Source organism: Elephantulus edwardii, unplaced genomic scaffold, assembly GCF_000299155.1.
Source record: "Elephantulus edwardii isolate Elephantulus edwardi_28Jun2011 unplaced genomic scaffold, EleEdw1.0 scaffold00044, whole genome shotgun sequence".
In the NCBI taxonomy this organism is placed as follows: domain Eukaryota; kingdom Metazoa; phylum Chordata; class Mammalia; order Macroscelidea; family Macroscelididae; genus Elephantulus; species Elephantulus edwardii.
In genome coordinates, this window is record NW_006399794.1 from 9,199,120 (window position 1) to 9,212,424 (window position 13,305).

At 46.5% G+C, this 13,305-nt stretch overlaps 3 protein-coding genes across 4 annotated transcripts in view; 2 read left to right on the forward strand and 1 right to left on the reverse strand.

Moving 5' to 3' along the window:
• The first annotated feature begins 6 nt into the window (after nucleotides 1–6).
• Nucleotides 7–920, forward strand: TAF10 (TAF10 RNA polymerase II, TATA box binding protein (TBP)-associated factor, 30kDa). Its single transcript, XM_006885458.1, has 4 exons — nucleotides 7–105; nucleotides 330–394; nucleotides 478–592; nucleotides 769–920. Exons 1-4 carry the CDS (start codon nucleotides 79–81, stop codon nucleotides 856–858), a joined length of 297 nt encoding a protein of 98 aa, XP_006885520.1. The 5' UTR covers nucleotides 7–78; the 3' UTR covers nucleotides 859–920.
• Nucleotides 897–7,788, reverse strand: ILK (integrin-linked kinase). Of its 2 annotated transcripts, XM_006885456.1 has the most exons (12): nucleotides 7,700–7,788; nucleotides 3,463–3,628; nucleotides 3,190–3,285; nucleotides 2,956–3,052; nucleotides 2,767–2,850; nucleotides 2,575–2,660; nucleotides 2,331–2,440; nucleotides 2,100–2,227; nucleotides 1,902–2,023; nucleotides 1,707–1,806; nucleotides 1,477–1,607; nucleotides 897–1,316 (listed from the first exon to the last, which is right to left on the reverse strand). In XM_006885456.1, the coding sequence occupies exons 1-12, from the start codon at nucleotides 7,786–7,788 to the stop codon at nucleotides 1,167–1,169; spliced, it is 1,359 nt and encodes a 452-aa protein (XP_006885518.1). In that variant the 3' UTR covers nucleotides 897–1,166. The 2 variants fall into 2 exon arrangements, with proteins under 2 accessions (XP_006885518.1, XP_006885519.1); XM_006885457.1 differs by lacking the exons at nucleotides 2,575–2,660; nucleotides 2,956–3,052 and having other exon boundaries at nucleotides 1,167–1,316.
• A 687-nt stretch (nucleotides 7,789–8,475) lies between these two features.
• The window catches only part of RRP8 (ribosomal RNA processing 8, methyltransferase, homolog (yeast)), a 7,358-nt gene continuing 2,528 nt past the window's right edge, over nucleotides 8,476–13,305 (forward strand). The window contains exons 1-2 of the mRNA XM_006885459.1: nucleotides 8,476–8,580; nucleotides 12,534–12,894. Of these exons, the coding sequence (XP_006885521.1) occupies nucleotides 8,482–8,580; nucleotides 12,534–12,894 (460 nt within the window). The 5' untranslated portion in view covers nucleotides 8,476–8,481. The remainder of the gene's footprint in view (nucleotides 8,581–12,533; nucleotides 12,895–13,305) is intronic.

Genomic DNA, 13,305 nt, shown 5'->3' on the forward strand with positions numbered 1-13,305 from the left:
GGGGTTTATGTACTGCCGAGCGCAGCCAACGGGGACGTGAAGCCGGTGGTGTCCAGCACGCCGCTGGTGGACTTCCTGATGCAGCTGGAAGATTACACACCCACGGTGGGCTTCCCGCCCGAACAAGGCCCCGTCACGCCCCCTTTATCCATACCTGGCTTTCCCAGCCGCCTCCTGTTTTTTATTCCTCTTTTACTTAGTTCTTGTGATTTATCCCTTCTGCTTAACCGAACCGTGAGCATCCTGACAGCCAGGCCAGCCCTTTTATCTTTCCCTTTTCTCCAAGTTCAACAGGACTCAGACTGACAGCTGTCTAATTGATTTATCAGATCCCAGATGCAGTGACTGGTTACTACCTAAACCGTGCTGGCTTTGAGGCCTCGGATCCACGCATGTGAGTACACTCAGCAGGTTACTTTTGGTGCTTGTGCACAGGCTGTTGGCCATCTTTCTCAACAGAAGTTTTTCTCTCTCTAGAATTCGGCTCATCTCCCTAGCTGCTCAGAAATTCATCTCAGATATTGCCAACGATGCCCTACAGCACTGCAAAATGAAGGGTACAGCCTCTGGCAGCTCCAGAAGCAAGAGCAAGGTGTGAGGGGAAGTTCACTAAATCAGTCATTATCCCCACAGCAATGGAGACTTACCCTGCAACCACTCTGGGAAAACTAAGCCCTAGGGGAGGTTTTCGACCTACTCAGGGTTACCAATCTGGGATTGAGATTTGAGATTCTTGTGCTCAGCCAGTACTCTTCCCTCTTCCCTCAGGACCGCAAGTACACTCTAACCATGGAGGATTTGACTCCTGCTCTCAGCGAGTATGGCATCAATGTCAAGAAGCCGCATTATTTCACCTGAGCCACCCAACTTAAATGTATTTGTCCCCATGCAGCCTGTTTTCATAATAAACTTTATTGTGACAGGCGGGGCTGATCCCTCCAGGCGGGGCTGATCCCTCCCATGCTGGGAGACACCGTGTGACAAGTCGCAAAGCTTTGAGTCCAGCCCCTTTTGGGGCCACAGTGGTAGGGCTGGGGGTAAGGGATGGGTCCTCTGGCTGGGGCAGTACCGTGACTAGAGGCAGGGGAGGCAACCAGAGGCCTGCTGCTTTGGGAATGTGCACGGTGTCCTGAGACCTCTGGAGTTTAGGCAAGGACTTTCCTGCCCTACTTGTCTTGCATCTTCTCCAGGATAGGCACAATCATGTCAAATTTGGGCCTTTTGGCAGGGTCTTCATTCATGCATATCTTCATAAGCTTACACACATGGGGGGAAATGCCTGGTGGGATGGTAGGCCGAAGGCCTTCTAGTGCCACCTGCAAATACAGAAAAAAAAGTGGGCATTAAAGTTTTGGGCCTGTCAGGAGACTTCTAGCCTTGGCACAGGATTACTATATAAAAAACATGGGAAGAGCCCCAGCCAACTAGAGTTCCTGCTACCTCCCCCTGTGTAAGTGTACACAGCTCTGTACCCACCTTCATGCCAATCTCCATGTTGGAGAGGTCGGCAAAGGGTACCTCTCGTGTCACCAGTTCCCACAGAAGCACTGCAAAACTCCACATGTCTGCTGAGCGTCTGTTTGTGTCTTCAGGCTTCTTTTGAAGAGCTGGAGAGACAGGACTTACCTATTCAGCTTTGTCCTGTCTTGTCTGCCCCCTTCCACCGCCGAGATGGCTCTTTCTCTACCTCTCAAACCCTCACCCACCTTCAGGGGCCACCCAGGCAGGTGCATACATGCGCCCAGGGCACTGGAAGGAGAATTTGACATCAGCCATGCTTATTCGGGCAGTCATGTCCTCATCAATCTGAGGAAGAGAAGATACATGGAAAGAGGTGAATCCTATTCAAGATAGCTGAAGGATTTCTGGATGCTGATGCAGGAAAGGATTTGAGACCTCACCATTACACTACGGCTATTGAGTGCATGTCGTGGGATGAGGGGTTCTAATGTGTGTAGGAAGGCCATGCCTCTTGCCATGTCCAATGCAAACTTCACAGCCTGGCTCTGGTCCACAACAAAGTCTACAAAAGAAAGTCATTAAATAGGTGTATATTCTACCCCACCCCACCGACCCAAGGGCATCTTATCTCTACTCACTGGTGCCTTCATGTAGTACATTGTAGAGAGAACCATATGGCATCCAGTGTGTGATAAGGGTAGGATTAGGAGCAGGAGGAGACTGACAGGCTCCCAGCACTGGGAGCACATTTGGATGTGAGAAGATCCTGGGAGGAGAGAGAGTTCCTAGCTGAGACCCAGCCAAAAAGATTTCCCTTTCAGTGCTATCCATAGTTGAAACCAGCAACTTCAGATTAGGCCTTGCCCCACCTGAGCCGAGGACATTCTTCATTGAAGTCCCTGCTCTTTCTTGTACTCCAATCTCGAACTTTTAGCATCTTCACAACAATGTCATTGCCCTGCCAGCGACCCTTCCATAGCTGAAAGACGGACAGGTGAGAAGTTTTAACAAGGGCCACTGTTTTCCTTATCCACATACTGGAGAAGGAAAGCTTAAAGCAGGTGCATAGGTAATTTGAGAGGGTTTGGGGAGAACATGAAGGACAACGTTCACCTCTCCAGAGTGATTCTCATTGAGCTTTGCCAAGAAGTTGAGCTGTTTGAAGTCAATGCCGGAGTGTTTATTCAGGGTCCCATTTCCTAAGAGTGTGGGCAGGTCAGGTTTCCCAGGTTTCCCCTCAACCCAGCTCTAGAAGTCCAGAATTTTTCCTTGTTACCACCCCCACCCTCCACAGTAGTGACTTACGGGGCCGAGTGCGAGTGGTCCCCTTCCAGAATGTGTCCTTATATGGAATTCGGTTGAGATTCTGACCCATCTTCTCAGCCCGCTCTGAGGAGGAAAGGCAAACAGTTTTAGCCTAAGATGTGGTAATAGGAGAACGAATCTACCTGGTAGGGTCAGGGCAGGACATAGTGGGTGGAAGAGGGAATGGACCTCGGAGAAGCTCTCTCAGGGGTGCCTTAGCTTTGTCCACAGGCATCTCTCCATACTTGTTACAGATGCTGACAAGCGCGCCGTTAGCTACCAGGTCCTGGAATGAGAATGTGGTTGTGATGAGGGCCCTGCTACTTCCTTGGCAGTAACTCACTAAGGATGGATTGTGTATTCCAGAATCTCCCACTCAGTTTGCTTTCCACTTGTCCTAGGACTTGGGATCTAAAGCCTCACCTCTGCCACCTGGTCTTGGCCCCAAAAGCAGGCATAGTGCAGGGGTACATTCCCATGCTCATTCACCGCATTGATGTCAGCCTTGTACTGCAATAGCTGGGCCCCATGGCCAGACAGAAGAAGTAGAAGGTGCAGTCAGTTCCAAATGAGAGGTGTTGGGGAAGGAGAGGAGGATGAAAGAAAAGCACATTTACTTTTTATTTGATGTAATAATGCTGGTGACTGACTTCAAGGTGTGTAAGGAACTTGGGTGGTAGAGGGGTACTTACACACCTTCTGTACAATATCACGGTGTCCATGACTGGCTGCCAGATGCAAGGGAGTGTCATCCCCTCGATTCATTACGTTGATCCGTGCTCCCCGCATGATCAGCATCTCAACCACAGCAGAGCGGCCCTCTCGGCAAGCCCAGTGCAAAGGGGAAAAGCCATGATCATCCCTTTGAGGAAAGAGCACTGACTGGTTAGTGATCTGGAAGTAGGATGGAGCAGAGACTTCATACAAGAAAAACACTGTCATTCTTCATATGCTCTATGGAAGACCTGACCTTCCCTGGAGTTCAATTCTCATTTATGCTAACAATTCCTAAGTGTTCACTTCAGATTTTGCCCTAAGCTTCAGACCTAATCAAGCGATACCTTAAACTCACATATATATAATGTGATTCATTAGTTTAACCCCATCCTTTCTTGTCCAATATACTCTTGTCTAATTAAGTGGTAGTATTTCTGGTTTCCCCTGCATCACTTTTGCACTTTTCTACTGAAATGTAAAAATCTGCTGCTTGCCTGCCTTGTCTGTCGAACAGTAAGCTTCTTGAGGGAATAAATGAGTATCATCAGGTGGTCAGTATAAGCAGGGGGTCTGGGTGTCTTGGAGAAGGAAGACCACAATTTGTAGGAGGAGCTAAACTTACTGATTGTTTTTGGTACTGAAACTAAAAATTTAAAAAGGTAACGGAATAAAAAAGATGTTTTAGAAGGGTTTACCATTAAAAGGAGAAATGCTTTTGATAAAACCTTACTGATGAGGCTGATTAACAAACTACCACATAATGTTGGGATTTTCCCAGTCATCAACCCAGGATGTAGGAAACAAGAACTACTTGGAAGGGAAACTTTTTCTTTCATCAAGGGCATGCATTTTATAAATAAAAGTATACAAAAAAAAAAAAAAGTAATTGGGTGGGAGTTAGGTCTGCCTGACAGCCTGGGGCCATAAAAGGAAATTCCCTCCAGTCCCAGGATCCAGATCCAAGGGGCGGAGCAAGGGGCGGGCCCTGGTCTCTGCCGGCAGCCTTCAGATGCCTTACTGTTGTGGTCACTTCCCGTTGAGAGGCTCTAGGCGGAGCCTGGCCACACAGCCTCCTAAAGTCAGACAACCCTGAAGCTGATGGGTTGGTGAGTATGGCCTATTTAGTAATCTCCCTCGACAGCTTTCCCACATCTGCTAACAGATAACCAAAAGCTTTCCTGGGAAATGCGTATCACCCCCCTTCTCACCCACCCCCAAGCAGTCCTTACCCCATGCTTATCAGTTAGACTTGCTTCCCAGGTCTTTGTGCCTTGACTTAACAGCCTCCAGCAAGCATTCCCTGGTGTCCAGGGCAGGCCTGCCTGAGGGCAAAAATGTGGGCACAAAAATTCTGCCCACTCTTGCTGTCATTTCCTATGTGTGAGATGTCCACAGGGAATTGCTTCCTCATCTCACATACTCTGGGCAAGTTCTTAAGAGAGTCTATATCCACTTCCTAAATAACATGCCTCCAGAAAGTATAAACTTTGATAAATGTGGATAGTTGTAGAGGGGCTTCAGGCCTTTTATTTATAGGATCACTTATGAGTCGTGCACAACTCGAAGGCAATCAACAACAATATTGGAGAGGTGGAGGGTTAGTGAAAGAGAAGATGCCACTCAATGAAATAAACTGATACAGTGTCTGCAGCAATGGGCTAAAGTGTCCGGATGATAAGGAAGGTGCAGGATAGGCCAGGATTCAGACCTGCTGTTCACAGGGATGCTATTAGTCCTAATTTATTTTATAACCCTATAACAACAATGTAGCCCTACCATATCCAGCATATTACCGATTTTGTCCCATTAAATCAACACCAAAGCATTCTGGTTTCCCTAATGCTGTCTGTTCTTCCATCCTTTAGCGGCAAAATTCTTAACAAACTCACGGCTGCCATATCAGAATTGATTCACAGCAGACTCTCCAGTAGGTTTTCTGATGCTGTCTCACAGGAGGAGAATGCCCATCTTTGTCCCACTGAGCCACTGGTAGTTCGAACCACCAGAGGTGCCACTTACAGACTCTTCCACCAGAACTTCTTCATCCAAGCCTTTTTACCAATATAATGTAACAGTGCTCGCTGTAAAAGATACTTTTATCAAGTACCTTTTAAGAAATAAGAAAAATAGAACTTTGTAAATGAAGACGAAGAAACAGTAGAGTCTGAAGATGTTTAAGTGCCTTGGAGTCAGAAATGACTCACAGCTGATGGACCCTCCAGTGGGTTTTCAGAGGCAATAAATAGTACAGGGGAATACCAGCCATCTTTCTCCTATGGAGCAGTTAGCTGGTGAATTTGAACTATGAGCCTTTGGATTGGCAATGTAGCTCTTTACCACTAAGCTGCCAGAGCCAGTGGGGATTAGTAAAGCTTAGACTATGATGACAAATGATCTTTATCTCTCAAAATTAAACTTTCTTCCAGCCTTAAAAAAAAAATTTATAATCCCCACTCTGAATCACCATTACCATTGTTTTTCTTGCCCCGTCTCTGCTAGTGTTAAAGAACTTGTTTACGTTCACTTTTTCTATTACTTATGTGCCACTGAGTTGCTTGCAACTCATAGTGACCTTATGTACAACAGCTCTGAGCCCTGCTCTATCTAGTGCCAAGCTTTTTTTGTCTCTGACACACCTACCCCCCAATACCCCAGTCACTGAATCAGTTCTTCTCATTGAGGATCTTCCTCTTGCACTGTCTCTCCACCTTCCAAGCATGTCTCTCCAAGGACTGGTCCCTCCTTACAACATGCCCAAAATATATCAGATGAAACTTCAGAATCCTTGCCTCCAAGGAGCAGCCTGGCTTCACCCTCTCCAGTACAAACTTGTTTGTTCTCCTAGTAGTACATGGTATATTCAACACCCTTCTCCAGCACCACAGCTCAAAGGCATCAATTCCCCTTCTATCATCCCTAGTTATTGTCTAGCTTTCTAATGCATAGCACGTAATTACTTAAAATTCATTTTTAACCTGCCAAGAGAGTTGGCTACCTTGAGGACAGGGATCAGCATACTTGAACTAGAACCTAGCACAGTAAGTGTGCAGTACTTTTCCTGAAATGTATGAAACTAAAATAATCTGGTTTCCTAATCTGTTTGTTTTTTTTTTCCATTGAACTTGCTCTCACCAAAATAATCAAATGGATCCTACTTAAATTCAGTAGTTCCTCAGCCTATACAGCTATTTCCCTGAATTGCAACCAATACAGCTGCTGACTACTCCCTTTTTGTTCAATTTCTTCCCTAAGCTTTACCAATACACTTTTCCTGTTTGTCCTTCAACTTCTCATTGCTCCTTTTCAGTCACTGTAGCCGACATCTCATCTGCCCTCGTTTTCCACTCTTCCAAAGCTCACTCTACATATACATCTTCAGCTGTCAGCTGCATATACACTAATAAGTCCCAAATCAGTGCCTCCAAGCCAGATGTCTCTAGGGAACCCCAAATCTGCATAACCAACAACCTACAGCATCACCTTAAGTCTCCAGCTCTCTGAAAGGATCTACCCAAGCGTCCAAGCCAGAACCCTTACTGTTTATCATTATTATCATTATTGTTTATCTTCTTCATTTCCCAAAGCCAAGTCCTATCACATCTTTACCAATAGACATTTTCGGAATCTGACCACTTTAAACTGTCCCCATTTGAAAAATCCATCATCATAGCTGGAACAGCTTCCTGTAATTCACCGTTGCCAGCTCTTTATAAAGCATCAAAGAGGACGCTTAAATAGTCTTGTATTACTACACAGCTTTAAGCGCTTGCTCTCAGAATAAAGACATTAATGGCTGAAATATCCTTGCATGGGCTCGCTGGCCCCTTGTAGAACTCTCCAGTCTTACTTATCTCTCGTCATTCCCCTCTTTTACTCAGGAGTGAAGCCTACAAAACCAATATTCTGTCCCCCCTTATGGAACTCCAATTTCTTGACATTGTCAGGTTTGTGTCTTGCCCTACAGCCTTTGCTCATGCAGTTCCCTGAAGCTGAAAGCTCTCTCTGCAACAAACTCCTGTCTGTGAAATTCAACAGCTGTCAAGATTTATCTCTGACACCCCGCTGATTTTGCGGAGACACTCCGCCCTCCACAGGCTGTGCTTAACACTCATCATACGGGATGGCAAAGCCGGCCACCCCTGCCAGAAGTGAGCACCCCACGTCGGGGAGAGGTCAGGAATCCGGCCCTTCTCTCCCACCAGTCTCCCCAGCTCACCCCTGGTTGAGGTCGTTCTCGGTGTTGTCCAGCCACAGGCGCACCGCAACCGCGTTGCCTTCCCGGCACTGGGTGAAAATGTCGTCCATGGCAGCGTCCCGGAGCAGAGTCCCCCGAACTGGGTCAGCCTGAAGACCGTGTAGTGACCCAGGGGCGGGGGGTGGCCCCAATTATCCCCTATAAGAAACAAGTATTTTTGTGAGGGCAGGCGTCGGGGCGCTGCATCTGCAGAGAAAAAGAATTGGCGGCAACGTTATAACTGAACCGTACTAGTGACCCCTGGACGTGAAGGAAAGGCGGGTCGGGGAGCGGTACCGGGTAGGAAAAGAGCTGGGGGTGGGGCAAGAGTGAGGAGGTCTGAGTATCGTACACCCTACAGGAAGGGATCCCCGGTGCGGCCCCTTCTCGGAGTTCAGGCGGCGTTAGTGACGGGCTGGCCGGGTCCGCTTCTTGGGGAGGGGCGCGGGGGCCCTCGCACTCACCGGGACTTGGGCTCCAGGAGCCTTCTCCGGGGAACTCCCGTCCGGCCGCGCCCGCCACACGGCCGCGCCCCGCCCATAGCCTTAGCGGGCCGGCGCGGGCCTCCCCGCCCTCCCTTCCAGCCCTTCCCTCCAGCCCTTCCCTTGCCTTTCTAGCTCTCCAGTGTCGAAACTCGATGGTTTGCGGCGCCGCGCCGGCTGTTCTAGCTGTTTCTTGCCTTTACTCACTGGTTTCCTCCTCCCGCGTCTCGGAGGTAGGCTCGCACGTGGAGCGGCTCTGGGCCCTGCGGCCCTGCTCTCCTCATGTTCGAGGAGCCCGAGTGGGCCGAGGAGGCCCCAGTAGCCGCCGCCCCCGAACCCGCAGCATCACGCCCTCGGCCCGCGGCAGCTTTGCAAAGCAAGGTGAGTGCCCCCCGCCCCGGGGCTCTGGAAGATGTGTCGGGCAGCGAAACAGTGTCTTAGGCGAAATCCTAGGGACTGGGTACTCCAGGTGCGTAGTGGGTGGGTAGCTGAGTTCCTTGGGGCACCACTGGGGACCAGTACTCATTGAAGTCCTGAAAACTTTCAAGAGAAAATGGTGTTTGAGCTGAGAGCTGTTTGAGTAAAAGTTGATAAAAGGGTTCTTTGGATGGGACAGAAAGCATATGCAAGGGTCTTGGGGCAAGAGACATGACCAGTTGCTACGTGTCATCGCGTGGTTCCCGATTTATAGCGACCTTTTATATAACAGATTGAAGCACTTCTCAACAGTTGCTCCTTGTGCTTCAGCTCCTTGTAGCTACTGTCATTCCATCTTCTGGAGAACCTTCTGTTTTGCAACCCTTCTTTGCCATTAAGTTGGTCGGACAGCGGATTTTCTGAGGCGCATGGGAGGAGGTTGCCCATCTTTCTTTACTGGAGCAACTGGTAGATTCAAACCAAATGTTTTTGGGTTGGCAGTTAAACTCCTTATCCACTAGACCCACCAAAGACCCTCTGTTGTTGTTTTTAGGTGCTGTCAGTCAAGTATGACCCACTGCGACCCTCTGAACAATAGATCTGAACCCGCCCCTATCATGTGACATCCTCACACTTCCTGACACCTTCCATGACACCCATTGCTTCAGTCATTCTGTCAAAACTACCTGGTTGTGGTTCTTCCCCCTTCATCAGCCATCTACCAAGCATCATGACTTTCTCTAAGAAATAGCCCCTCCTAGCAACATTCCCAAAGTATGTGAGGCAAAGTCTCATCATCTTTGCCTCCAAAGAGCACTCTGGCTGCACCCTCTCCAAGACATACTTGTTCTTTTGACAGTCGATGGGAGGTTCAGTACACTTCTTCAACACCACAGCTTAAAGGTATCAGTTCTTCTGTCATCCTTATTTATTATCCAGCTCTCAGATGCATAGCAAGTGATTGGAAAGACTATGGCCTGAATCAGAGACACTTTAGTCCTCAAACTGACATCATTACTCCTCAGCAATTTAGAGAGGTCCCTGACTGCACACTTTCCCTATGCAGTATGTCTCCTGATTTCCTGACTGCTAGTACTAAGCGTGTTAATTGTTGATCCAAGTTAAGATGAAGTTGTTGACAGTTGGAATCTTTTCTCCATCTATCGTGATGTTTTCCATTAGTCCAGTGCTAAGAATCTCTTGACATTGAGACACAATCTATATTGAAATCTGTATTCTTTGATCTTCTACAATAAGTGCTTCAAGTCCTCCTCATTTTCAGCAAGTGAGGTTGTGTCATCAGCAAAACGCAGTTTATTGATGAGTCTCCCTTTCCTGATTCCTCTTCATGGAGTCCACCTTTGTGAATAGTTTGCTTAACGTACAGATCAAATAGGTATGGAGAGAGTGAGAGACTCTTTAGCAAGCATGATTTCCTTTGGAGCTGGCCCCTCTTGATAATGTTACCCGAAGTGTTTGATCTTCCAAGGAGCATTCTGGGTGCACTTCTTCCAAGAAGGATTTGGGGTTTTTTTAGGGTTGGTTTGTTTTGGGTTTTTGTGGGGTTTTTTTTGGGTTTTTTTGGTTTTTTTTTGCAGTCCATGGAATATTTAAAGTTCTTCTCCATTAAGGTCTCTGAAAAATGACCCATCTGGTTAAAGCACAGAAAAACAAGAGGAGATACAAGTTACTGAAGGTGAAGGGTTAAAAGTTTTGTATACTTTTAAAAGGAGCCAAATGAGTGATTTCACATTTGCATTTTGAGACGATCATAGGCCTTAGGATTGGTGGAAGATCTATCAACAGTCTGGGTTATGCAGATGACACAACCCTGCTCGCTGAAACTGAGGAGGACCTCATGCACTTACTGCAGAGGGTCAAGGACTGCAGCCTTCAATATGGACTGAGGCTCAATATCAAGAAGACAAAGATTCTCACCACTGGACCAATCGATAGCATCAGGATGGATGGCGAAGAGATTGAGATTGTTCACAGCTTCAGTTTGCTCGGCTCCATGGTCAACACTCTTGGCACCAGTAGCCAGGAAATCAAAAAACGTATTTCAGTGGGAAAGTCTGCTGTTAGAGACCTCTCTAAAGTACTCAAGAGCAACGGTGTCTCTCTGGAGACTGAGGTGTGCCTGATACAGGCCATGGTCTTTGCAATCACTTGTTATGCATCAGAGAGTTGGACAATGACTAGGGAGGATAGAAGGAGAATTGATGCCTTTTGAGCTGTGGTGCTGGAGAAGAGTATTGACTGTACCATGGACTGCCAAGAAAAGAAACAAATTCATCCTAGAGAGGGTTAAACCAGGCTGTTCCTTGGAGGCAAGGATTCTGGGGCTTCATCTGACATACTTTGGACATGTCGTAAGGAGAGACAGGTCCTTGGAGAGGGACATCATGCTGGGTAGAGTAGAGGGACAGCGCAGGAGGGGAAGACCCTCTATGAGGTGGATTGATTCAGTGACTGGGGTAATCGGTATGGGTGTGTCAGAGGCACTGAGATTGGCACAGGATAGAGCAGGGTTTAGGGCTGTTGTACCTAGGGTCACTATGAGTCGCAAGCGAATCGATGGCACATAACAACAACAACAACAGATTACAGTGTGGAGAATGGAGTGGAGTAAGCAAGTGACAGTGATGAATCTTACCATTCAGAGGGATGTGAGTGGAAACTGAGGACTTCCAACTTAAGTGCCTGGCCTACGATCACCCAGAAGGACTTCAACTCAGAATCATAACCTTTGAACCTATGCAGATACTTGGGCTGCTATATACTTCATGCTTTTCCTGCCTGTGGCCGTCAGTGCCTCTAGTACACAGTCTACCCAATTGATACCTGTTTTTCTCTCCTCATCCCCTCAGCTCATGACCATTAACCATCACTGATCTCTGACCTGACACTTGTAATAACCTTCCTGGAGGGCTCTGGTGGCTTCTTGGCACTGTAATCCCAGAGGCACACAGTTCGAATGCACCAGATGCTCTGCTGGAGAAGGAGGGACAATTTCCTCCTGTACCAGTCAGATCTGATTTGATGGTACACACACAAAATATAATAAAATAAAAATATTTTTTTTTAAATTTTTTTTAAAAAAACAAAACAAAAAAACAACCTTCCTGGAGCATTTCCACTTTAGTTTATTATGGACGGTGAAGCTAGAAGCATCATTAGTGCACACATCTGATCTTGTCACTCCTTCACTCAGAAACCAGTAATCACTACCTATTATAGAATGATACCAGTTGGGGACTGTAAAATTGAGAATTGGATTGATTAATTAATTTTAGTAATCAGTTGTAATTAATGTTCTAAAACAAAAAATGTATGAATGAATAAAAAATCAGGATGATATATAGATTTTCACGTAAAAAATTTTATTAGGAAATGAAACATGTATGAGTAACAAAATAAAAACCAATTTTTATAAAAGTTTACATTTGGGGAGCTCTAGTGGCAAAAAGCTGCAATGCAATCCTGAAGGCATGTAATTTGAATCCACTAGATGCTCCACTGGAGAAGAAAGGGCAATCTCCTGTGCCAGTCAGATCTGACCTGATGGTACACAACAACAAAGTATACATCTGTTTCTACTACTTCAGAAAAACTGAGAGTTGGAGCTCCTTATCTCTAGTCTTAAACCCTGGTTTATGGCATTAACATAGTCCTCTGGGGAATGCCAGATTGCCTCATCTGCATATTGAAAAAAAGAAAATGAGTGGTATCCCTGCTCTGCACTTCTCAGTGGTTGGGATGGGGAAGTGAGTCTGGCAGGCTTTCCAAGGTAGCTAAGACAACTGAAACTTTTGGATATCTCTATCAGCATCTGAATCAGGCCCCTGCCTCTCCCTTCCTATCTCTAGAACTCAGCCAGCCTCCTTAACCATCTCTTATTCCTTGTCTCCTCCCAGGGTTCCAAGCACCACCAGCTCTTGGCTACCTTACGGGCCCTGGAGGCTGCATCTCTTCCCCAGCAAACTCCCAGCATACCTGACAGTGACTCTGAAGAGGAGGAACTAGAAAGGAGAAAGAAGCAGCCCAAAAAGATTTTGTTTGCCAGTGCATCTGCTGAAGTAGAGGAGAAAAAAAATAAGAAACGTAGAAAACGGGCTCTGTTTGGGAGTGACTCTGAGGACAAGGAAGGGGAAAGGAAGGAAAAAAGCTGCAAACAGGCTCTTCTTGGTAGTGATTCTGTTGAAGATAAGAAGAGAAAGAGGAAACATCAGAAACAGGCCCCTTCAACCCTGCAACTAGAACATGTTGATCAAACAGGTATTATTGTCTATGTGTGGGGAGGGCAATGGGAGGTAGGCATGAACAGCTGGTCCTCCATATGACAGAGGCTACTTGCTAACCATTATGATTGGGATTAGACAGAAGTACTTTCATTCAGGCTGCAGCCTCTGTCTCATGCCTGAAGGACAGGCAAATGTTAGGTGATAATTGAGTTTGTTATGTACGATAGTTCAGAAAAGGGTAGCGATAGTGGTTGTGTGGTTGTATAATGTTAAGAATGTAATCAGTATTATTAAATTATACTTGTAGAAATTGTTGAATTGGTGAATTTTTGTTGTATGCTTTTAACCACAGTTGTTTTGTTGTTTGGTTGGTTTTTTAAAATTTTTTAAAAATTTAATAATTTTAATGAACATTCACAGAGATTTTGGATTTCTTTCTTTCTTT